This window comes from Equus quagga, chromosome 9 (assembly GCF_021613505.1).
Source record: "Equus quagga isolate Etosha38 chromosome 9, UCLA_HA_Equagga_1.0, whole genome shotgun sequence".
Taxonomy (NCBI): domain Eukaryota; kingdom Metazoa; phylum Chordata; class Mammalia; order Perissodactyla; family Equidae; genus Equus; species Equus quagga.
Window position 1 is genome coordinate 12,268,385 of NC_060275.1, and position 27,512 is coordinate 12,295,896.

Sequence of the window (27,512 nt, forward strand, 5' to 3'; positions counted from 1 at the left end):
CGATCGTTCCCTTACTCTACTTATTTTACTTCCAAATGCATCTATTACCTCATCTCTAATATAAGAACACTTCCTTTCTAACTCACAAGGCTTTTCTGAAGATTTAATCAGTATTGACTATGAAACAGAAATCTTACAGGCTCTAAAAAGAATCATTAGGAGGAAGTATCATTATTAAATCTTTTCAAACATTAAATAATTCTTTTCACTGTTTAGATTTCAACTCTCTTGTGAATGTTAAAATATTAGACATTAGATTGCATTCCCTTGAGCTACTTCTTTTATCTTAGTGACCTCTAAGTATCTATTATTTTCTAAAACAATGTTTTATTTTTAATTATGAGGGTTAAATATTTGTGACACACCTTACAATGTAAAACAGCTCTTTATATTTTGTAAGCGATGAGGAAGAAAGCTCTTGTTTCAATTCTAGATCAGTAGATATCTTGGAATCCCGGACTATAGAGAATATATTGCATGGTTCAAAAGAACAAAACAAAATCAATTTCCCTGAGACATTCTAAATGGATGTGCTTTTGAGAAACAAGATCAATTACTACATAAAATTATGGACACTACCTAATAGTATTATAGATTTAAATAAGACCCACTCTTCAGATGGATCCACTCCGTAAAAATGGACAGTGGACCTTAAAGAATCATCTAATGCATCCCCCTCAAATCAGTGATAATATTTATTCCAATCCCTTATGACAGCTTAGAAAATTTTATACTTCCTTCAAGATTTTGAAACTTTGAGATATGTTTTTTCAGCAGAGGAACCTGGCTGACACCAACTTAAACAAGTGATGAAAGTCAACATCACTAAGAATGTTATAAAACGTCCTGTACCTCATTACAAGATGCAGTGAGAAGGACACAAGATCACTTCTGTGATATTCTTGCCATAACTACATCATCTGAAATGCATGCATTAGGAAGAAACATGGCACTAACCCAGATAATGAGATATGTTAGCAAATTACTGGTCAAGAACAACAATCAAAGACTGAGGAACTGAGTCTTTCCAGGCTGGAAAGACTAACGAGACAAGGCAAATGCAAGAAATGATACTGGATTGGCTCCTACTAGAAAAATACTTTATTGTAACAATTGGAAAAATTTGAATACAATCTGTTGATTAGTAAACGGTATTATACCAGTGTTAATTTCCTAGTTTAAATAACAGGTGGTCACGGAAGATACTGATATTTGGAGAAGCTGGGTTTCGAAGTGGTACTTTGCAACTTATTTGTAAGTCTAAAATTATTTCAAAATAAGAAGCCTTAAAATTTTACCTATTTGATCTCCATTTCACAGAGGAGCAGATAGATATTTATTATGTTTTAAAGCGTTGCTTAAAATAACAAGAAACTTGTTAGCATAACCTTGGGTTTCTGCTTACTGACGTTTCCACTATATAAAGCTTCCCCAATAGAATTAGAAGACTCTGTCCTACTTTCTAAGAAGATAATTTTTTTTGTTTTGATTTGAAGGTTGTATAAAAGGATTATGAAATCACAGAGGCATACCAGGTATCCTCATGCAAGTGTTTGTTCAAAGATCCATGAATTAGTTCCTCTGTCTTACCCACATCTGTAGATAAGCTGTAGAATTTACTGCTTTCCATTGCCATCTGGTTACCTGCTTGGCTTATCATCCAGACTGTGAATTTTATGAAGGAGAAGTGTTTACTCTTTTAACTCTTCTATCTAGCATAATACCTATCACAGAGTGATGAGCATTTGAACAAGAAAGGAAATGGAAGGAGGAAGAAAGAGAATTCAAAAGGATACGCTTAATAGTATGCCAAAGAGAATTTGGGGGCTGTAATGTTAAACATTTTTATACACACTACTGCTTCTCTCCAGTGATCACAACCACCATGATAAATAATCAATATGAATCATGCAAGATGATTAGGATGAAATTTCTCCCAATGTAGTACTTTCCTGTATATGCTTAAACCAGCAAAAGCTTGGTGACTGTCCCGCTATTGATCTAATTCTGTCATTTATCCGGGTGAGTTAGAGACTGCTGCAGATTGTGTGACTCTGTATCAATGACCACTGCACATAAAGCTCGTCGAACAGTTACAGTGCACTTACTATAGAAAGGCCCAATATCATCATTTAGTGTATCTCCTGTCTTCTGCACTTAAAAACGCAACACAAATACAATGTAAAAACAACTAGACTGAATTTTATTTGTTTTAGTTTTTGCTTCTTCTATCACCAAATGGGTGGCAAGCAAAGCATGTATAAACACAAATATATGTTCCAGAAGGCAGCATTTTTAAATGATTGTGATCAACAGAGACAGACAATCAGAAAATTTAGAGCCAATCTAGACTATATAGTTGACTATAATTAGGTTTGTAACTGTAGGTCCCTTCTCCTCCAACTTTTAGCTGTGTATGTTTAGCTGATAGAGCCTTTGGTAATTATAACCTTCATTTCTAACCTAAGATAACTTTGAAGAGAAAATGAGCAATATTCAACTGAATTAACGGTAAGTTTCTGCATTTTAGTGGCAAAATATGACATTTTATTTTCATCATGGTTTAAAGAAAAAAACTTTGAATTGTTGATTTTATGTAGAGAAAATACATTTAATATTTATAGCTACACTGGAGTATTATAAGAACTAAAAGTAACTGCCAGAAAGTACTTCGAAAAATCTGAACTTATTTGCATCCCGCAGAGCTGATTCATGTCCAAATTCCTTTTGAAGACACCAGGAGTTCTACACTTCTATCAGCAAAATAACAAGTAGATAAGAACAATGGTCTTCAATTCACGCTGGTTACAAAGATGTTATGAAAACGGGTTTTCTATACATACAATGGGACAAGAAACAATGGGAAGTATTTGCTTTCTCCTAAGATTGGAACCAACTTTAGGCAATCTACATATTTAGAGGATGCTTTTTTCCCTCAGAAATCTATAAAATGTAAATTTTACTATGATGAATATGCTCTTCCCTAAGTAATTAATATTTGGGATTCACTCTTTTTGTGTATCTAATACAAATTTGCTCAGTTAAGGAATCTCATTTGTAGCTCTATTTTGAACACAACCTCTTTTCAAGATGAAAATTTCTTTTCTGGAACACTGAAGGTAGTAGCTTTCGATATCAGGAGAGAGAATCTCTTGGTGAGAGACTGCTGAGGTATAACTAAAAGCATTGGAAATGCTCATCAACACTTTGGAGCAAGCTGAAATTTAAAGCAGAGTGAATCCCACACTGCATTTCGATGTATTTGATTTTGACTGAGGTAATAGGTATAAATTCTTGTGAATGAGTAGGGAAGAAAAGGGAGTAGCAGAAAAGGCAAGAGTGATGATGTTAACAGCTCTGGAAGCGGACGGTGGAAGAGGCACGAAGCACACATTTCAGTGAAAGTAATGGCCTAGAGCGCAGCAATCGGCCAGCAGCCCATTACGGTGAGCAGAGATGAAAAACACTTAATACCTGGAACACAGGCTGGGTGGTTTTGCAGACAAATTTTTTGTGTCAGGTGGTTAGGGGACATTAAGTGAGAAATGCCAAGGTGAGGAAATGACTGGACCAGAAAAGTGCAGTGTGATGCAATGAGAAGGCTGGAAACTGCTACTTCCTACATACTTCAAACAGCCAGTTCAGGGTGATATAAAGTCACAGGGAGAAAAGAAAAGACACTCCACTTCATTCTCCCTGTAAAAGGACAAGAAAACATGCAAGACGGTAATGAAGAACTACTCTGAGGGAAAGGCCTCACTACTATTCTTTAAAACAGAACTCCATATGTCACAGTAACTGTAGTTAACAACACTGTGTTGCATATTTGGAAGTTGCTAAGAGAGTAGATATTAAAAGTTCTCCTCACAAGAAAAACTATGTAACTATGTATGGTGACAGACGTTAATTAGACATACTGTGGTGATCATTTTGCAAAATATACAATTATTGAATAATTAGGTAGTATACCTGAAACTAATATGGTGTTAAGTCAATTATCCCTCAAGAAAAAAAGAACTCCATCAGAGAAATGTCTAAGGACTCTTTCCTTAATTCTATACATTTAGAGTCAGCAGTTATCAACTCGTATCACAGGAAAATGGTGGTATGCTAATGATAAAGGTCAGATTCACGGCCCAGAAGCCTGTGCCCTGAGGGTCTCTTGGTGAGGGTTCTAGAAGCACTCCTGCCTTCTTCAGTAGATTGTTCTACTTTGGTCTTGAGTTATTATGTTAAATAAACCTGTAAATTGGCTAAAATAATACGGTCATGAGCCCTCTTGTGATCTCATTATCCTAAATGTCTTAATGACCAAATTTTATTTACTGTATAGTTGGTTACCAGTCATTAACATGGTCTCCAAATTCAAAGGTCAAAAAAAATTACAGACATCTCTGACATTTTAAGTCCGTCTGTTTAAGGATAGACTCATCTACCTACTAGCCATATTTTTGCCATAGTCTAATCATATACAAATATAAAGACATGATGTATTTCTAAACACATCCAACACAAACCATTCCTCTAATTAACTGCCATAAATTTAAGTACTATTTAGGACATAAAATAACATCTGCTTTTATGTGAAGGATCGCAAATCTAACATTGGACACATAACACAACAGATTACCCATAACTCAGTTAATTTATAACATGGAGTGAAGTAGATAAGCATAATAATGTTTAGATTAATCTAAGGTATGTTCCAAATATTTTGATCTCATTTATTCTCAGTAAGAGACTTGAACTGTTGATATCATTACTCCCATTTCAGAGAAGAGGAAGCTCAAATTCAGTAATATTAGGCAACTTAACCAAAGTTATACAACTCGTAGGCAGTGGTAGTCAATAATAAAACTGAAGCCAATTGGACACACACTGTACTTATCCATTATGTGATCAAATTAAGCTATCAAGTTTATCAAAGTCATCATTTACACGTTCCTAAATTTACCTAAATAGCTAGACTTTGTCAGGAAGACTGAGTATGGCCATCTAACTAGTACAGGTTAAAATATGTGTTTGTGAGAGATTACGATTAGGTTCCTTCTTTTCTTCCCATGATTATCTGCCTATCCATTCTCCTACAGCTTCACTTACAGTTGTTTTCACTCTCTCTGTACTGTAAAAACTGGTCATAGCCATTACCTCCTTCAACTTAAAAACCAAAAAAAGGAAAATACATTTATTCTTCATATACAAGTGATGAAAAATATACTGAGATCAAAGGTATTCTTACACCTCTGCTTATTCAGACCATCAGCCTAAAAAGAATCATTTCATCATCCCCTCTATACAATCTAAAGTACTCCAAGATCTCTGCCACCTTTCTCAAGCAAATATAAATTGCTCTTTTAAGGTTTTTCATTTGTCTCTCTTGTCTATATATTCTCTCGCCATCTCAAATTATTTTACTCCCATTTTTCTGCATTTTAGTCAGTTAAGGAGTTTTCCTTTTTAATCCATTTCCATTCTGAACATTTTACCGTGAACGGCAGTATTGAACTCCCAATATACGGCACACAAGAGAGAAACAAACGTTTCCCGTCACATAAAATCTGCAAAGCGATTGTCTCTGATTAATTGAAAGGGAAGCACAGAATATTTCTTGTTACCTAATCAGGGAACCACACAATTTCTCTTAGAAAAATAACAACAGCACTGCCCAGTAGCTTTATATGCACTCAGAATTTAAGTAACTTTAGGGACATGTATCATAATTTTAAATTCCTCTTAAGGATTATTTGGATATTAAGCATTCTGAATTATTACGTGATGATTACAAAATTTAAAATAAGACATTTTTAAAATTTTAAATTATGTTTATTTCAACATGTAAACTTCACCCAGGTAACTCCATTTAAAACCAAATTACGGGAAATATTTTAATTGTCTTTAGAAAATTTTACATTCTTGCAAAAAGCATGATTCTGCCTAATAACTACTGATTCTTTATGAATTACTGGAATATTATAGACCTGTCCATTGAAATAAGTTTGATGAATTTGTTACATGTTCATTAAAAATTAAGAGCTAGCATCTTAGTCAATAAAATTGCAGAATGGTTATTGCTCTTCTTTACAAGAAAAAAAATGAGAGAAATTTACCACACATACAGTACATATGATGATGCTATTGATCAAAGCAGAATGGCTATGAAAAATAAATATATTCACACAAAACACTCGTGTACTTACATATCCTTTGTTTACGGCAGAAAACTTCTATAGCTGTGCTAAAAGGAAAACCCTAGTCCACATCCCTGGAAAGCTTAAACTTATTCAAATCCTTTTGTTTACAATGCATGTTGGTCAGTATTTGTAAAATATAGAGGCATTAAAGTAAAATAATAATAAATATAATAAAGATTACCTTGATTTATGTAGATAGCCATCAACAAAAATATATTTTTCACCCTTACTTAAGGCGCATTCAAATAAAAACTTGACCCACGGAATAAATAGCAAATATTCTTCCTTCATCATTCAAAGTTGAAAATTCACTCACAGATAAATTCATCAGTATGTCTTGCTTCGTTTTATCAGGAAAAGACACAAAATACTGACAAAGCGAAGAGGAGAAATGCAGATGTACAGATTGCTCGCCAATGCACTCTACGTAGAAAACCTTCCCCAGCACTCAACACCAAAATTGAGAAATTCAGGAAATCTGCACAAAATGAAAATAATGGAACCTGCAGTAGACTAGGGACTGGGAACATGCTTTGAGGATGGAAGGGGGAAAGCCATACTCTCTTGAAGTGCCCTTCAGTTCAAAAGGCACTGGAATGGAAATCACCTGCCCAAATATTCAGACAAAAAAGAAGCTGTGGAGAAAAAGCTCAATTTGGCTGCCACTTGGCCACCAAAGAAATGCACCACCAACTGCCCACCTTCTGTCTAATATCACTTCCAACTGACCTCTGTCCACATTCATTTTTAACCAAAAAGAAATTTCAAAAAGCAAATCAGAAAAAAAAATCCATCAAAACAAGACCACCACTAAGAAAAGTGGGTTTAAGTTGCTCATAATTTAGAAACAACAGGCTTAATAACTTCACTTTGCAGTTTTTAAACTGCAAGTATCACGGAAGGAAATATAAGCATAAAGTTAGTAAGGAAATCATTTACATAGTACCACCCCCCCAAAAAAAGCTAAAAAGTCAACTAGGTATAAGAAGCCACTACTCTTTATTTCTTAGTGCATATTCTTGCTCCATTTTTGGAAATAACAGTTTTACTGCTGTGACATGGCAGTCTAGGCATCTGTGGAACCCTCATCTGTTTCTAAGAATGTTACATCACTAAGTTATGCTTTCACTGTACGGATAATAAATACCAAGATTACAATTTCAGAGTGGCTAATGCCAAAAACTTCACAAGCTATTCCATAGGAGTAACAGTTTTGTGTTTTCCATCCCCAAAGCAAAACTTAGCCACTCTCCATCCAACCGTAGACATTAACAACAATCATTTGTGACTTCAAAAGGCCAAATGCCCTACCTTTCCTACATAGAGCGGGTCTGAACCCATGTATTCCTCCAGCACAAAGAACTGATTCCACACCCAGCTGCGCTTGGTCCGAGACCTCCCTGATTGGAAGTAGGGCTTTGATCTGGACCTTGAGAGTTCTGCTTGACTCATCCCAGAAAAACACAGGAAAAGAGCTATTAGCTGCAGAAAATGGCAGAACTCCACTTTGCCCAACTTCATCTTTTTTTTTTCTTTCTTTTTCCTGTGTAAGAAAAAAACCTTGACAAGAGAAAAGGCACAGTTCCAGTTGGCTTAGTGGCTCTTGCCTCCGGCAGGGTGTCACCTGGGAGTCCAGAGATAATAGTTTGTAGAGTGTTCGCCTGGGAGTGGTCACCACTGCTAAAGAACCTTCTCCAAAGAATGGTGTGATAGGGACCTATCAGAACAAAGAGAAGAGCCGGTGTCAGAAACCAAAACACATACCAACTTTTAACTTTCATTTACTAACTTAATATTGACTTTCCCAAGACATCATTATTTGTATAATCATTAAAATAATAATTATAAACTTAGAAGTTTACAGTAACTCTTGTCATATTTGTAAATTACATAAATACTGCTGATGCTGAATCATCCTCATTCCAGAACACAACCCTAAAATTTCGTACTTCTTCTAGGGCATTCTATTTGAACATATGGTTTATTTAAGCCAAATGGAGCAGTATCATTTAAAAAATCATTTTAATGCTGGCCTTTATTTTTTTTCTCTTATATTACAGTCAGTTTCATTCACTGGTATTAGAATATGAAAGCAAAGCAGCTCAAAGCAGAGATTCAACCAAATAGGAAAGACATATGCTGGTTTAAATTTCTTCTGCAAAACTGTAAAGAGAAATAAGTATGAGGTGATTCAAAACCCGTTGATTGATTCTGACTCACAGAACACCAGCTGTTTTGATGTGTTCTGATTTGATTGTGATCAGCTGAAAAGCTCAGTAGTTCCCATTTTCCACCCTTCAAACTTGCTGGCATGTAAGCTGTGTAGAATGTTAGGTTATGCTATTGCACGGCTCTTACTTGCTACTCTGCAAATATTTATTAAACAGCTCATCACATGGCTTGTGCGTAGTAGGGCCTTCCTCCATAAACATTTATGGGACTGAATTATACTGATCAGCAGAGGGGATGAGAAAACCCAACTATATTTGTGAGCTCCATTCATCGTTGGCATGCCCCCAGGAGGTGCTTGACCAACAGCACAGAAAAAACCTTTTATGCTAAAGTCTACTTATTTCAGTTGCAGAATTCTGATCATGCAAGAGATATAAAATCACTTACAAAACAAACTTCCCAAAACACAGAGGAATGAGAATTCATGACAAAATGCTCAGTTAAATCACTATGCTGCACTTTGATTTATGAATTTATTTGACTACCTATAAATAAATCAACAATAGGATAATCAAGGCAAAGGATTAACATTTGCTTATTTTTCTGAGGGAGAGGAGAAAAATTACAGTTTTAAGAACATGAAGCCAAAAGGTAGCTCCCTATCAAAACAGAAAACACACTATCTTTATGTTTTAAGCTTTTCCATCTTTCTACCTGTCTCTCCTGTAACCGGAGTGCCTGTTACCCATTACACGATTTCTGACAGTCAAACTGCTTATGAAAAATGCCATATATAGTAGAAGGTGCAATTTATCAAATATGTTAAAATAGTTCACACAACCGGAAGAAACAGGTTGCATCGACTTTGAGCTCTATTCAAATGAACATATTCCTGTTAAAAATATCTCCATGAAGTCTTGAAATTCCTGAAGGCATTCCAGAATAATCCAATGCACAGCTAAGTGATGTATGCTGAGAACCACTGTGGAACAGGTAAACTATCATTAGAGCATGTTAACTGTGGTCTGTGCATTGAACACATTCTTCCAAAATCTAATCTCCCATCTAAGGATCAAAATGAATTTGGTCCACCTAGAAATCACTCTGGAAGGGCTACATGTTCTAGGCTCAGAATTATAAACAAGAAGTAACCTGCGGTCATGTGTTGATATTCCAGTGTAGACCCCTTAATTAGGTTGAAAGTTCACTGTAGGGAGGTCTGAGCTAACCCACTAAAGAAAGGTTACCTGTAGTTAAAGAAGGCAAGTAGGTTCTTAAACTAGGAAATGGTGCACTAATGCATGGATGAGTCCATGACAAGCCAGGCACTCATGGTGAGTGGCCTTTATAAAGTAGGAAAGGCTGTCAGTATGGGGCGGGACATGGTCATGTGGCTCCCTTCAGTCTAGTGGCAAACCAGGTTGCTGGGGGTGGGGAGGGATGGGTTAGAGTTATGATGACAGGACTGAGACTAGCATGTGAAACCTGCGGCCAAAGAACATTTCCAGTTTCACTGCTCTCCTTCCTCAAGAGAGAATGAATTTTCTCATAAAAACAAGGACATAAATACTCTGGTCTCTAAGACAAAATTTTTTTAAATGTGACATAAATTCTATTATTTAAGTGACTTTACAGATTAAGTGAACTTGGTGAGACTGTCAGTGTAAAAATGCACCCACCTTCTAAAAAACCAAGCAGCAAATGAACTTTTGGAATTCCAAATTTGAGGAGTTATTAATACTACACAGTGGTAAAGACTGCGGGCATGGCAATCAGATAAAGACTCAAGCTCTGAGTTTGTCATGTCCTAGCCTGCAACCTTGAACAAGTTATTTAAATTCTAAGAAGCTCCACAGAGGAAACCTCAAGCCTCTCACTTAAAGTGAAAACAATAAGAACTGCGTGTACTTCATAGGATTAAACAGGGAAATCATGAAAAGCTAAGGATAGTGCGGGAACGAGCAGAAGCACTAAAAATGTCGCTGTTGGAATTATTACTATCATGATGATATTTTGTAGTTTGATACTAGTTACGTTAAAATTAAAGTTAGTTCGGGGCTGGCCCCGTGGCCGAGTGGTTAAGTTCGCGCACTCCGTAGCACGCGGTCCAGTGTTTCGTTAGTTCGAATCCTGAGTGCGGACATGGCACTGCTCATCAGACCACGCTGAGGCAGCGTCCCACATGCCACAACTAGAAGAACCCGCGATGAAGAATACACAACTATGTACCGGGGGGCTTTGGGGAGAAAAAGGAAAAAATAAAATCTTTAAAAAAAAAAAATTAAAGTTAGTTTATGCAGTGATGTTAGTTTTCATTTTAATGCTACTTATAATAAATGTCTTAGACAACTTTTACAGTGAATGAAAACATTCTTGATAGTTCTAGTCAGTTCCAGAGAACTAAACTGATCATGAACCAAAAAATCTAGATGGATACAAACAATGGCATCAAAATACGTTTTTCAAAAAAGAATGTAACACTTTCTTTCCCAAAGGCAGGTCATCTGTAATTTTTATAAGTCAAAGACTGATATCAAAATTGGATAAATTTAGTCGAGTTCACTCAGGATGTTCAACGATATGGAAGAAAAGAAATAGAATCTAGACTGGGAATAGGACCACTGGGGTCTCTGCCCTAGAACCTCCACCATCTGCTGTACGACCTTGGATCCCTCTGGGATTTCAATTTCCACATTTGCAAAATGAGAGGGCTGAACTAAATTATCTTATAGTTTGTTTTTTACAGGTCTTCCTTTTCTGCTGTTGACAGTATATAGAATTGATTTTGTTGGCTTTTTTTAACCTGTTAAAAAATGCACATTATTAATAATTAAAGACAAAAGGTAGAGAGATTTAAGACAGTCATAGGAATGTAAAAGAACCATTGGCATATTTATGAAATTTAGCATGAATTTTAACATGAGATGTTTCCATTATTCTTCTTGCCTCTTGAAGACTATTTCTCTTCCCTATAAGATTATGGAGCTATCACACTAGCTAGAACATATAAGAGAAGTGAGTTACAGAACATGCCACGGCTTACTGTTCAGTCACTGAGATAATATTTGTAAAGGAAAGATGCCTGAGAATTCTGTACTTTCCTATTAACATAAACCTTGAACAGGGATGTCTATGCTGTCTTTGTATCATAGTATCTAGAACACAAGCAGGCACATAACTGGCATTCAAAAATATTTGCGGAATGTTTCTTTTCATTATAATCAAGCTCATCTTTTAATACGGAAAATTAACCATATAATAAGTTAATATATAAATTCTTTGGTAACTCTGCCTGCCATGTTTATGAGTCACAATCACTTTGAAAACAATTCCATTATATTTCTCTGCAGTATTTGAAGTATTCCTCAGGCTCTTGAGACAAATTTTCCTTGCCTTTATTGAAGATCTACAAGAGTGTACAAGGGTACTTTAACTGGCTTTGTGTACATTATTGGAGGATGAAATTCTCTTTTATGAGGCAGATGAATGTTTCTATAATACCCTTTGTGGAGTGCACTTGTAAAATAGGAAAACCATATGTGAACAACTGTGGTCTGAGTAGGGGCATTTCATAATATGTTCATCAATATTTTGGGTAGTTTCCACCTCTGCCAGGAATATACACCCAATATAGCAAGGGGAAAGTGGTCCGGGCACAGGTCAGGTGTCCCCTTTCTTCATCAGTCTTCCCCAAATCCTTGCCCTCCTTTTCAATTGGATCTGGTTTTCAAGGTAAAGGCCAGTACAGCAGTTCAACCCAATTCATCCTGTCCTGAACTGGGGTACCATGAATGAAATGAAGGGCCCTGAAGCATTACGAAAAACCTTCAAAACCTTCAGTTATTTATGATCATCAAACAGAAGTAACCAAAACTTGAACTTGAGATTTCCTCTTGCTTAATCTCTCCAAACAGGCTTCCCATCATTGCACAAATGACAACATGTATAAAGGTACCACAACATTTTTTATCTATAAATGAACTTGGCACACAATCACAATTGTTGATGTTTTTTCACAATGGGTTAAATTTGCCTCACAAACCTCTACCCCAAAGCAAAAACTTGCACCTTTCCTTCTTAGGAAGGATATTGCTTATTCTCTCCCGTTCTTCTGCCTCTTCTTCTAGCTGAGTTTCCTATCAGGCATTAACAAAAGGATAGTCACATGAAAAACAAGCAGAGGTCTCTGCAGCCAGGCTGTGTTGTGTGTCATCATGTCTCCTGTGGGAGAACTGAGGAGAAGGACCTTCTGGAGGTCTGAATAGCTGACCTGTTCACTATTACTAGCTGCGAAAAAAAAACAGTGCAGAAAAATGATGTGCTGGTATACAGTTTAGGTAAATCCTACTGATCTGTGTCAACTTCTGGACAGTTACAAATGTGCAGCATTATAACTCTGAGGAGAAAAACAACAGAAATAGGTTCTATCTGAGAGAAGAACTGAACAGGGCTCAAGCAAAGATGTTTGAGAGAGCAGTGGTGACGGCTACTGGACTAATAAGTAATCTAAAATAAAAATAAGTATCTGAGTAACATTTAAAATTCTTTGCTCTGATATTTTAAAGCTAAAACTTGTACTTTTTAAATTTATAGCATTTAGGAATTTTCTTGCCAAACTAAAAATATATGAACATCACTACAAGTAGTACTGTGATCAGCACAACACAGTTTAATCAAGAGAATACAAAATGAAACCTCACAAAGGAAATTTTAAATGGATTGAAGCAAAAATGAAAAAAAGAGGGGGAGTGAGAATCAGTCAGGCGGTATTTACTAAATCAACATCATTTATTTGACCTGAAATCACTTTATCATGCTACCGTTTTGTTTCATTATTTTTGTTCAACTAAGTGGCAAAAAATTATTTCCAAGTAGACAGTTTATTACTCATTTAACCTTAATAGCTAATATTATTTTACCCAAATTCATTATTAGAAAATTTTCTTGGATTTTCTGCTCCACTTAACATCTCTGTGAAATCACTTTTAAAAACCAGATCAAGTGACTACCAAGCTTTTAATCAAATGTTTTGCACATACTAAAAGCAACGACTAAAAATCCCTTAATAACAAAAAATGGTTTTTATGCACCAGCATATCAATCGTTAACAGGAAGAGCACAGATCTCCTAGAGTCTTCCACCTACATTAAAGGCGACATGCTAAAAACATGACACATAGTATAAAATGAATCATATTCATCCACTCACATTAATGTATAGCCACAAGAGTGCCTAATTACCAATTAATTTATATATGCTAAGATGTTTTTTAAAAAGGCACACAGTGCTATATGCCTTCAGCAATAACTTGAGCTATAAAATATGACTATCAATTATGTGAAAAGGAAATATATTACTATTTTAGGTTTTGTGGCACTAAAAGTTAAACAGGAATGTGTTCTTTACAGTTCAATATAAATAGCCAATAGCTTATCTCAGTTCAAGACTTTATACTATCACAGTTTCTCTAAATTACTGGAAAGGAACAGATGCTCATGCTCTCTGTGTGTAGCTGCATCAGATACAGGTCTTTTGAAACTGTTTTGAAATATACTTAACGTATACCACCCTAGCACATAGTTTATCATCTACTGGTAATTTAAAGAAGAGTTGAAGAAGTTGTGCCTACTTTTAAAAATGGGTACAGTTCACAACTATGTAGAATATATAGCCCCAAAATAAACTCAGAAATTTTCATTTTCTAGGAAAACAATTGTAAGAATGACATTTGAGGACTGTCAGCGTACTTGATAGAAAGTAATCCATGAGAATCAGAAAAATCCATAATGGTTGATTGCCAAACACCTGCAGAATCTATCTGATATTCCCCGAGATGTTTTCCTGGCTGTCTATAAAACATAATAGTACAAGAAATCATAGTTGTACCAATAACAACAAAATGAAAAAAAAAATCTTGCTGTTGGCCTATTGGAAAGAAATTGTCATTTCCAAGATTGCTTTAAGTTGAACTACACTTTGACAAGCAACATATTTTTAATGAATCCTTACGAAGGGTGAGCAAGATACATGTTTAAAAGTGGAAAGCACACCACTTCGCAGCGGTGGTTAGAGGGCACTGTGAAATATTACCATTGCTTTAGGAACAACCTTCCATTTACTAGTTCTTTTGAATAGTGTGGCAAAAGAAGCCTGCTCTTTTTCCAATATTCCTTGGGTATTTAATAGCATTATTTAAATTCAATGAAGAGACTGCCTCCTGAGTCATCCAATGCCTTCTTTAAAGACCTTATTTGCCCTTGCTTTCCCCAGGACTGCAGCCACCTGTCATGACTGAGGTCCTGTGATTTATCTCTGTACACAGAGTTAGAGTAGTCTACTTTGTAAAAAGAATAATGCTTGTTCATTGCTACTTTTACTTATTTTTAAAGTAGATCCACTTAATATATTTTGAGGAATGCAAAACGAGGAAAGATATGTTCTAATCTCCCATTCATGAATGAGCAGATGTCCTGATCCCACAATAGAGAGAAAGTAATCCAGGATAAGCAGAATTTCAAGAGCTGTGGCCACACTTTATTTCCAACCACCACACACAAGCAGAGCTCTTAAGGATAACGTCTGTGGGATACATAGAGAGGAAAGTCACTTCAGTGCTGAAGAAGGTGATGACTTGGTTCTCTTAAGGTTTTCTGTTAGAAAAGTCCCCAAATCCGCTGCTCCTAATGTTTGAACATTCCTCAAATAGTGGAACCACACAACTGAATAGACATTAGAAAAACCAAAGGCACACTCTTCTTTCTTTACTAAGAACAAAACCAAGATCTACAGAATCCTGGTGAAATGCCCGAGGTCACAAAGCCAGTTACTTATGGGACTGCGTATGATGGGACTTAATGGATAATTTAAAGTCTTTGCTAAAAAGAGCTTCATTATCAGAATGACAAATATTTAATTTATTATCTTTGGAATTTACCATCTTCTCCAAAGGCCAAGAAAAGTAGCTTTGATCTGACTCAAATTTTTATATGACCATGAGTTTGAATTTTCAAAGTAGGCTATCATCAGGATTTCCATTCACAAGGGCCAGGAGTGCAGAGTAAGAATAACAGAGTAAACGGATCTGTTATTTAGGATTGTATGTTTCCAGGATACAAAAAATGGAGAGTGAGCAGTATCTGACTTTAAAATTGCCTTCTCCCTTCCAAACAACCCTGGTGATCAAGAGAGAACTTCCTACTGCACTGTGACACCAAGGTCGTTAACTATTTCCGCTGAATTTGAACAACAGCCCATTGAATGTTTTAGAAATAGGTACCAACTCAGGAAAACTTCTCAGGATATAAGAATGTATATGTAAGATCATTTGGTTGTTGCTACAAATCCTACATTTTGCGATGACTCTCTGCTCCTAATATACTCACTATAATCATTCTAGATTTAATATTGGCATCTTCAGCTTTTATTATAGAAATATACTATCATTCCACTTGTTTCACAGTATACCATTTAAAGTTTAGCATTAACTTCAATAATTTTAATACTGATGAAACAGCCCTCCTCTTTTGCACTTTATAGTTTTTTACATTTTAATTAGTGAGGCTGGGGATGCTCTGAGATATTTGACTTCTTATGTAAAGAAACTGTGATCAAATTCATCAGCTCCCTGGGCCAGATAACATTACAACCACAGACCACAACCTCCTACCGTTAACTGGCCTAAATATTCAGGCAGGGGCCCTGGAAATGAACCACACAGCCTGTAGTGAGCATCTGGTTATCAGACAGAGAATGCAAACTTCTCCAAGTGGATTATCGAGTCAATTTCAACTAAGCGCCAGTAACCTCTGTCATGGGTGAAAGAAATGAAAAAGAAAGAGGAACAATAGTTCATAATTAACTAGAAGAAGCCTATGTAAATTAAAAAGAAAACAAAGTGACAAAGCATAGTCCTTTTCAGCTATTTACATAATATCAAAATGGTAACATTATATTTAAAGGGCCCTTTCTTTTATACTTTTACAACATATCTCAGCTGTATTAATTTTAGTTTTTAATTCATCCCTGCATTTACATTGAGCCAGGTATGATTTATGTGACTTCAATAAAAGGCATCATGTTTCAATAAGCACTTCGCAAAACAGTCAGAAAGAAATTCCAACAGAAGGAAGATCTATAGTATGATCTGAAAGGAACATATGGACAGACGTCTGCATATTCGTTTGCACTGACAACTGTGTCAGGGAGGAGTCTTGCAGAGCAAGGGGGAACTGTTTGCAGGGGTATCTCTGCAGAACCAGCAAATTCCCAGAGGAGGCACTCGAGTATTGCTGGTTACAGCTAGATCTGCTCTGCTTGTCAGAGGCTGAGGAGATGGTCACACACAGGACTCTGATCACATGTCTTCTTTCCTTGTCCTCAACTCCCCTTTATCGCTCCATTTAGAAGCAACTGACTCCTTCACTGCAAGGAGAAAAGCTTCCATCACAGTCCCTTCACAATCAACTAATGTGTGTGCGTTATTTTAGAAGTTTCTGAAACTCCCAAATTAGGCAAAGGCTTTGAAGCCTTCCAAGCAAGTAAAAAACATTTTTGTGTGTGTGAGAGAACTGTGATGTGATACAAATTACTAACGTAATAAATGCAAAATGTTAAACAAATCGAGGAAGCTTGGAACCACTCAGGCATAAATATTCACAACACTGAACAATCTATGGGTTCAGCACTTTATAAAAGATTTCTAAAAGATTTGACAAAGAAAGTATTTGACTCGACACAAGGATATATTCACTTCCTCTTATCAGTATACATTCTGAGAAGTTTATATCAGCTTTGCCACCAAAAAAAAAAAAAAAATCCTAAAATGCTGAATGATAGACCAGCAAAGAAATCACGCCTGAGGAGACACAGTGGGTTGATTTTTAGATCTAGGAAGGCACAACAGTGGCCAACTCAGTATGCTCCCCACCCTCTCTTCTTCATTGGACACTAAAAACTAGAGTCAATTCAAGGGTAAACTGCAGTAATATAGCTGCTTTACAATTACCCTTTCATAAGAAAGGGAAAAGCTCTGTGCTATTAAATCAATAAAAGCAGACTTAAGAAGAGTTGTGAGTCTGTCAGCTGATTGTTAACACAATTCTAATGACCTATTGTAGCTCTTAATTACAATAATACCTCACATTCTAAGTGCACAATGGCCTTTTATTAAAGCTGCAAACCTTAATATCTCCTAGCAGGGTGCTGGTCTGCACTACCGATCATTGTTTCCTTTATTTTTCTTTCTACAGACAGACTTTCAGCTAGCTTTACCAGATAAGACTATTAACGTCGGATGCTCCCTAATTGCTTCTGCCGCTCCACGCCATATCCAACACTAGCACATCAGTAAGACTTCCACAAAGTTGCCAGCTTGACTACCTGCCTTAATTCTTCTGCAGTTTAATTCATTCTGTTCTCAAATAGCCCCCAAAATGAAGAAAGGGATTCTTAATGTATTTCCTCTTTACATATAGTAACAGGAAAAGAGCTTGGGTACCAAAGTCTAAGTCGTTCTTTGGGAAACAAGTAATTTTAGATGAGTTATTGAAAGCTTCCAATGTAATTACTTTCTTAGCCCTTTTTTTCCTCTACCAACTTGTCTTTATTAAGACACAGTTAAAACTATTTAGATGTTGCTGGCAGTGTATCGAGGCAAACTTTCCTTTTCAAAAAGAAAGGCTGATACTGCCCCTAAACTCTTTTAAAATATACATTTTGGGGCTGTTAACCTGATTTTTAAAATGCATACTTCTCACTTAGCAGGAGCCATATATTCACGTTACTTACGTTTTTTCCTACTTTTTTTCTCCATAAAGTTCTGTTTATCTAGGTTTATATGAAAAATGATCTGAACACCTGTCTAGTTACAGGAATTATGAAGTGCGAGTCCTACTTAAAGATATTTCACTTAATAAATTATCTAATAAAGAGAAGACATTTGTTGCAAAAATAAAGAGAGTCTTAAGTATATTCATGGTTCAACTTGCAGACTTCCAAAGCCTTGAGACACCCAATCCTGGATAGTTTCTTTACAGGTTCCCACATACCCAGTGCTGGGTGAAGGCAGCTCCAATCTTTACTCACCTGAACTATATCTAAGAAATCCGTAAGGTTAACGATCTAAAACGTGAAGCCAATACAGACAATAGGTCCTTTCTCATTAATCCACGCTGGGAGGCTGAATACCAGCAAGTAGCCATGTACCAGGTGCACCCACGAAGAAGTCCACCGTGCATTCAGAGCAGGGTGCCCTTTTACCAGCTCACACCTCAGGTACAGCCGTGCGGAGGGGAAGCACGACGCTGGGCAGAGGCAAGCCCTGCAGATGCACTGTGGCAGCAGAATACTAATTACGGGGAAAAGCAAGGCACCCTTAGCTGAGTGCCACCTTCACGAAAGCTAAAAGGAGTCTAGCGCGGACAGTTAAAAGGACTCGAGCACACGCAGGCACACACCCCCTCCAGTCTCAGACCGCCCAGAACCCAGCGGCCCAGCCAGCGCAGAGTTCTGCCCCCATCCATCCAGGTCAACCGGGGGCCCCCTCGTGCTCCTCTCGGAGGCGAGCGGTCCAGACTCTGTTTACCGCTTCATCTGGAAAGCGCTGGGATCTGCTCTCGCCCTGAACTCGCCTCGCACCTGGGGTCTGTCGACAACCGCTTTCCGGGCCGAGCGCCCTCAGCTCAGTCCGCACGCCTGTCCTGCCTCGCAGAGGATCGTCGCACAGCCACACAGCAGTAACTTGGGGGCGCCAAGGGAAACTCCACACGGATCCCCCCGCCCGCTTTCCGCTCAGTGAAGAGTCCTGCTTCCCAGGGCGCTCGGCGAGGGCGCGCTCCTGCCCAGCGGCGCCCGCCCCGGCCCCTCACAGGCAGACACACTCACCTGGGGCCTCGCTGCCTTCCCGGCGGCGTCCGGCGCCAGCCACGCGGCCGTTGGCATCCGAAAGGGCGCGCGCTCAGCGGCCGGGCGCCCGCGGGCGCTCCGGGACCGGGGCGCGCAGCAGGGCGCGCGGGGCGGACTGGCGGCGGCCGGGGCGCGGGCGCTGCTCCAATCACCGCGCTCTCCGCGGGGCGCCCCAGGCCCGCCGCCTCCGCCGGCTCCGGGCTGCCCAGCCGGCTCTCCCCGGCGGCTCCGACGCCAAGTCCGGAGCGAGCGGGCGCGCGCAGCCAGAAAGAGGGCGAGAGGGCGGCGCGGGAGAGAGAAGGACAGGGCGCCGGGCCCGGGCTGGGGAGGGAGGGAGGAGAGGAGGGAGGGGGATCGGCGGCGGGCGCCTGTGATCAGCGCCGAGCGAGGCCGGCCCGGGGAGCCACTGAGACTTGGGCACCTCCTGGAGACCCAGTGCGGGCTCTTGGAAAGGAAGCCGCACAGCCGCCAGGCGCGCGCACAGCCGCGCACCCCTCCTCCACCGCCCTCCTGACAGATCCGTACAGATGGAGTCCTTCGCAGGAAAATCAAGAGGAGCGATGAAAGTAGGAGGGGCTGCAGCCCATCCATCTCTCCGCGAGGTATTTGCATCTGAAAGCGCGGAGCTGGAGGAGAGTTTTGAGGATTTTTTCAAGCGCCCTCCTCTCCCCCTCCCCAACCTGTCGTGAAAGCCATGATCAATTGAGCTCCTGAGGCATGAAGGCAAAGTCATAAAACTAATCAGAACTTACAGTTTTCTTGCGTGATAGTTTTGCCCTTTCAATCTCCTTCGACTGCCCTAGTTCTACTTTTTTACTTGCAGAAAATTTCCTCCCCTGCTGGGCTCTCTAATGCAAAACTTCCGAGGTGTGTGATTTACGCGCAGGGTGGGATAGCGGACCCTCCCGAGGTGGGGAAGGGGATCGGGGCTTTTATTCTGAACGCGCCGCAGCCGGGAAAGTCAGCACGCTTTGTTTTCCTCTGCTCTGCTGCTTGATTTAACCTGATGGCTAGGTGTTCTGTTGTTAAGGGTTAGGAAGGTGAATAGATCATTTCCAACTACGTTCCTCTACATTTTTCTCGTTCTGCCAATGGAACTTGTCCTGCTTCTCTTATCCATCCTTAACAGTGGTTCTTCGGATACCGGTTACGTGGGCGTAGGCTTCTCGGTGTCAGCACCTCTGCTTTCTTGTTCATTCAAGTGCACTTGCTCTGCTCTCAGTCCAGCCCCTCCTGTCCATTTAGCTTGCATTTTTCCTCTCATCTAGTTAGTCGCTAAACCGAATTCTATGCCAGTAATTCTAACAGCAGACATTTTTTGAGATCCTGGTAAATTCCAGATGCCGTTCTATGCTGTTTCCTTGTAAGGTTTAAAAGTTATATCTCCCACCCCAAACCTCCTCAGCTCCAGGCCTTCTCGGATGGCCATTTCATGGTCCATTTCCACTGAACTGTCAGTCATCACCCAAACTCAGGACTTTTAGAACAAACCTTCTTATCTCTTCTTAGATATCACCTTGGATTTTCCCAGTATGCACCTCTCTGTGAGGGGGACCATCATTCTCCAGGTACCAGCCATTAAACCTTGGGTTCATCTTTGAGGCCTTTGACATGTTTTGCTGTATTAAAATCTTCAATTTTTCTGGCTAATATCGTACAGTCTAGAACTTCACATTTTTCTGGTGGCCTTACACACATTTGCCTTGCTTTGTCTAACGAACTCATTTCTGGCATGGAAACTTTTCTTCTACTTGTTCTGGACTAAAAGCTTCAGGAAGACAGACCTTGATGCTCAGTATGATCAAGACAGCACATTTTTGCCCCATAGTAAATATTTCTTAAATCAAGAAGTCACTGTTTGTATCCCATCCAGCAATTAACACAACCCTAAACACAGCAAGCTCTTTGTAAATTGCTCATTGATTGCCTGAGTCTTCATCTATAAGAGAGGATACTGTGATCAGGAATAAGGTACTGTACCATATTCATTTACTAGCTTGTTTTAATCAAAGGATACGACATAAGAAAGGAAAAAAATTTGGAGACCACTTTTTAAGTTATTTTGGCTATAAATTTCCACAATTTTTCCTTTTCTTATCTTGTGCCTCTATATAAAGGTTGACTAGCAATTTGGACTTCCATCTTGAACCAGATGTGTCCATGCAACCTGCTTTCCTTTCAAGAAATTTCCTTAAACCGTAACCCTTACACAGATTCTAGAAGGAGTGACGTGAGTTCAGTTAACTAGAACACTAGTTGTGTTTCTCACATTAGCAAGCTGTTCATCCTAGAGGAAAGTCTAGGGTCCTCTCTACCTAGAGGGTACAACTTAGAAGGCAAGGATTAGAACAGAGGATGATTCAGACAGTAGCTGAGGGACACCCCCTTTATCTAGGCTGGTCAGAGACGGTCTCTCTCTGAGGAGATGGCATTTAAGCTGACATATGATGATGAGAATGAGTTGGACTTGTGAAGATCTGAAGGAAAAATCTGGGCAGAATAAACAAGGGTGAATGTCTGGAAGGAAAGAGTTGGGTATCTTTGAGAATCGGAGTACTGAAGGATGGGGAGAGTAAAGATGGATCATGTTGGAGTGGCGGGCAAGGGACAAGTCTTGCAGGGCCGTCTCAGACCTGGAAGGAGTTTCTAATTTATTCTTAGCAGGACACCCAACATTAGGAATGCCAAATAAAAGAAGAGCTCCACAGGTCTACACTGTGGACAAGTCTAGGGGCAAGGTGTGTTTTATTAGATCCTTTTTCCGCTCCCCTCCTTTTCCTACAACTTTTGGTTGATTAGGAAACCTAGTTTTCTGAAGAACACAAATAAAAAATTACTGTACTGGATGAATCCCAAGCTGCCAAATGTTTAAGATTCCATGAAATACAAATGTAAGTCACAACTGCATATGCTTACTTATGAAATTTCCTAATGTGTTTCCATCGAATTTTCAAATTTGTTATAACATTTCTACTCTTATAACAATCTTTTTCAGATCCCCTCAGTTGAAGGTTTTATTTCTTCAGTGTCATATAATGCTGTACACAAATTTGCTAAATGCCCCCTCTTCTTCCCTAAAAAAATCCCCCGTATTTATTTCATTTCTTATTTCTTGTTTTAGCTATACACTTGATTAGATGAGTAAAATCACCTGAACCAGAACCATATTTAGGATAATGAGGAATCCAAAAAGGTAGGAGAACGCTGCCACCATTTCGGTCAGTGTGGAAAGTACTTCCCTGCATGTTTTATATCCCAAAACAGATTTGGTGCAAGTAAGAAGTTTCTGATGAGAGTAGTGATTAGATTAGCTTCGTATTCATTTCATCCTGATCTTACTTTAAAGCCAAAGATGTCACTCAGGTATCTGGCAGCCATGGGCCGAAGAGAGGTCATCATTGAGAACTGAGTAGTTCTGAAAATTCTGTGGAGTCATGGGTAGGAAAACATCAATGTGGCAGAAAGTAAGAGGCATTTACATATGGAAAGCTCTCAAAAAGTTGGACCATTTATGGTTTCTTGTGAATGTCTCTCCCAATATAAACTTGTGGATAATTATAAAAATACATCTTTTCATTATGTAATGCTTAGCATTTTCCTGAATATGTCTATATTCAATTTATTTCATCTAAGCATTCTTCCAGTCTACCTTCTAGAAAAGAAAGAACTTAGTATGAGAGATTTGTAGCTCTAGATTGTCATTCACTAACTTGGTAAATATCAGCTGAACCCTGCTGTGTGATTCCTAGACTAGGGGACGGGAACACAAAAGATGAAGATATCTTCTTATCTTCAGGAACTTTCCAACCTATTAGGAAAATAAGGAGATGCATGTATCTCCATACACTATGATAAGCACTGTGATGAGGTATGCACAAAATGTCAACTGTGGGAGCACGTAAAAGGGGCCATGTGACAAAAAGTCTTGAATGGGAAGAGAAAATGTTTGGAATGTACCAAGAGGGCAATGTGGTACCACAAGGAGTTTTATGAAGGGACATTATGATGACAATTGCAGAAGAAGGTAACATCCTGGCAGCCTTTTGAAGTCAGCCTTGGATTGGAGGTAAGTAAATGTTTAGGAAATTACTGCAGAAATCCAGGTGAGAAAAATCTTGGCCTGGACTCTAGTTGTGACACTAATGTATGAAAACCACTTGGATGTAATCAGAAAATGTAAATAGATTTAAAGATTTCTTGACTACAGTTATCAAAGAGGGACCATAAATGAACACTAAAAAAGACAAACACGTGTGCCTATGATTGACATCTTCGAATCACCCCCTGGAGCACATCTCACTGATGACTGTGTCCCTCACAGAACACTAGACTGGAAGAACACAAAGTCTGAGATAATACATTTGTGCTGCTTAGGATATTCTCAAGGGCTCCTTTTTCATTATCCAAAAAGTCAGCCTGTCCTAAAGTGAATACTTACTCAGAAAGTGGACTGTTCATTTAAAGGGCCCTGAAGATATTCACAGAACAAGGGAGCTGCTGAGACAACACAGAATAATTTAGAAAATGCCCGGATGCCTACTGGTGTCTAAGGAATTCTCTCCTTCAAAGTTCTTCCTGGTAAGGAGTAGGGCAACAGGCCTTTCAGGAGCCTCAGTCCTTAAGAAGCCAGACACTCAGCACTCAGTGGTCTGGGATGAGGGAAGTGAAAATCCACAGGGAAGATTTCTCTGAGACTTAGTTTGTGCTGCCAAAGATGCCACTTCGGCTCTGAGACTGCAGGTAGCTCACTCCTGGTTGGAACCACTTAGAAAAAACCCACAGAAAGGAAATGGGAACAAAACGACACAGAGTGAGGTTGGAAAGCAAAGGTGAAGAATTCATTTTTTTCCTGATCTAAGCAAAAGAAGTCATCTTGACCATCATTCCCGTCTCCTGCAGACATTCAGGGGTGCTTTTGGGGCTTTAGAACATCTGAGATGTTGTAGGTCATTGGTTATCATTTTAAAGTTGAAGTAGAGTTTGCTGCTGCCACATGTGAAATTTCTCAACATTTTCTTTCTGAAGAACAAACTCAAACAGATAAACATCTGATTTGGATATTGTATTAAATGCCAAAGCAAGGGAATACTTACTGATTTAAATAGCATATAATACTACTGATGTGCAATTGTATGTCTGGATTCAGAATAGTTGGAACACAAATTACTTTTAAAAAAGCAGCTCAAATCAAAATTGTCAGAAATAATATACTAGGCCTGTGCCGTCTCTTGAATTATAGTTGTTCCATAAAAGCCTTGTAAAACCTTCAGAGAGAAAAGCAATAATGCAAATTTCTGCTACACATTGCTCTATCACCCTATGATAAGCCAGAGAATCCTTTGAAAAAAGGGGATTTTCACAATAAACTCATTTCAGAAATAGTTATTGAGTGTGTGCTGTGAACCAAGTTTAATGTCACAAACTGCAGGAGCCACAAAGGAAAGTAAAGCCAAGGCCCCACGGAATATTCTAGGCACATGCACAACAATAAAAAAGAAGAGATGCAGCTAAACTCAGTAAGAGCAGTGAGGTATGGGATTTGGAGGAGGAAGAGAACACGTGGTATTTGGAGAGGCTCAAAAGCATAAACCAATATATTTCACTTGGGTCTTGGACATGCATACGATGGAGACAGCAGGAGACAGCAGAACAGCAGGAGAATCTTCAGAGAACTTTAAACAACATCCAAGGAGCAAAGGGATTTAATAGAGGAATATTTTTTCAGATAAAATTAGATTCTTATACATAATCCTCTACTCACCTAGACAGAAAGAGGGATCCCTGAGCGTGCACTCACTTATTTCTCTTGTATTTCGGACACCGTTTCTCCGCCATGCCCTCTGCAGCACTAATCTGATTGCTCCCTGCTTGTAGATCCAGAGAGCTGGCTTGCCCTGGGTTCCGTAGGTTTTATAGCTGGTGCCACTCAATTATATTTAGTGCTCTCCTAACACACATAAAACGTGCATGTAGGAATGACCCTACTTCGAGCAGCTGCATGGAGCCAAGAGTACAGCTCTCTGGAGTACGTGACTTTGAGGCTAAACTCATATTCAGAAGGAAAATCCAGGAGGGGAAAATATGAGAGCAAACTATATACCTTAGGAAGAAAGATGAGATGAAATGAGCCAGTTTCTTCAAAGAATTTTTAGTAAGGTAAGCATGCTTAATAAAATATTGAAGAACCGCCGCCCTAGAAGACACTTATGGTTCAGAAGAGCCGTAGTCTTTTTATGAACTTGAACTACCTCATGCACAAAGGTGAAATCTGAGGCAGTCATTATCTTTGTGAACTGCAAGTGGTTCCACTTCCCGCTTTTAGATCTAAATGATTAAAAAGGAATATAACTAGCATCTTTCCTTTCCTCCATTCCCCATCTAGCAAAATGGTCACCCTGAACCCCCAATTAAGGGAGGGGCCCTCACTAAATTAAGTAAAAAATTGGCTCGATTCAGACTGATACAATGTGTTAGGACCAAGATAAACAGACTTCATGAGCAAAATAAGGCACAATATTTCCTAATGTGTTCATGTATTTGTGTGAGAATAAGTTGTGGTGGAAATGAATACTCATTATGCCATGTTTATTACTTACAGCTTTTTGTATTTAATGCTGCTAGAAAAATGTTACAGTAACTTAAAGATTTCTTCCAAATATATCTGTGGATACAAGTAATGTTCTGAATGGGTTAATGAGCCCCAGTAAGCCACTAAGTTACCACAGTCACTGAGGATAATTGGGCTCAGTACCTCATGCATGAAATGACCTACATAAGACGCCTTTGAAGACACTTAAGCATATTCCCTTATTTTATCAATGATGAAACTGAAATTCAGAGGGGTAAAGGGATTGGTTCATAACCTCATGACAGACTTCAGGTATGGCAATGTGAATCACAAGCCAGGAATGAAGGCACGCAGGTTGGTCCATACTGCAATATCCAAAGCAGGATTCCGAAAGACCCTGGATATTCAGACTTAATTATTTGATATTTTGCATTTCAAATACCAAAAGGAATTTTTTGTTTACATGTCATAGCTCTTCTAAGCAATGGAAAAAGAAATCGGTGGTAGCCCTTCTCATTTTTAATTCAATGTTTATTATGGCTTGGACTGTAGTGACTTTATAATTATGACAATTGAATGTATATTCATAAATAATTCTGTAGACATGGCTCTCCAACACACCTTAAAATTTATTTAAATACTAATGTAAATCATAATTCTAACTCTGAGGAGAATAAGAATTGAATGAGTTGTTTGCTATGGGGTAAAATGCCTATATTTTGGAGGACTATAAAGTTAAATGAATAGCTCATGGCAGGAAAGTCATTTGGTGTTAGAATCCATATTGACTGATAATTCAGTTCCTTTATCATATGAAATGTCAAGTAGTTTCCACCCAAAAGTTTAATAATTAGAAAACTAAATAAGTTTGTTTAAAACATAGTTATGCTTAAAAATAGCTCTTAACTTGTTAGAAAATTATAAAGTACCCTTTAAACATTTAAATATTCCTTATACATTAAGACAAAATACATCTTTCTAAATTGCTGAAGCACAGCTCCTTAGCTGACCACACACATTTGCCTCATTTGAGTCTCATGTTTGAGTAAATACAAAAAGGAACAAGACAAGCAATGTTTTTAGGTGTTTTAGTTTGTTTAACCAGAGTGTGCAAACTGAGTTCTCCTCTGGTCATGCCCCACCTGCTCCACCCTCATGACCTCATCCAAACCCAGTTATGACCCAACGTTCCCACCTCCAAACACCATCGCACTGGGGATTACGGCCTCAGCATGTGAATCTGGGGGAACACATTCAGTCCATAGCCGAGGACATACACATAGGCAGATTTAAAAGTCTAAACAGTTTTTTTCCATTTAACCATTAGACATAATTAGATCTCATCGTTCCTGTGTGTGGCAGTTATCGGGACTGAGTATTTGAAGTGAATGGAAACTACAGTACTAGCTCACCTTGATTAGTATGTTATCCAGGAAACCTTTGTACCACCCACTGGACACAACCACCTTATCATGTGTGAGTCGGCAAATGACTCAATCTATTTGGTTTTTTTCTCATTTTACTCCTGCTGTCAAGGTTTTCTATGCTTGGTATGCCTATTGATTTAAACAGGATCTTAGCATTTAGATGTATCTATTAGAAGCAAGAAAAGCAAAATATGAATCATTCCATTTCATGAAGACTAGTTATGAAACACTCTCAAGTACTGTTAGCTCCCC

At 38.6% G+C, this 27,512-nt stretch overlaps 1 protein-coding gene across 1 annotated transcript in view; it reads right to left on the bottom strand.

Annotated features, from left to right (window-relative positions):
• CDH7 (cadherin 7) overlaps positions 1-19,441 on the bottom strand; it is a 122,087-nt gene extending 102,646 nt beyond the window's left edge. The window contains exons 1-2 of the mRNA XM_046671086.1: positions 19,245-19,441; positions 7,503-7,908 (exon numbers count right to left, since the gene is read on the bottom strand). Of these exons, the coding sequence (XP_046527042.1) occupies positions 7,503-7,712 (210 nt within the window). The 5' untranslated portion in view covers positions 7,713-7,908; positions 19,245-19,441. The remainder of the gene's footprint in view (positions 1-7,502; positions 7,909-19,244) is intronic.
• Positions 19,442-27,512: the final 8,071 nt, after the last annotated feature.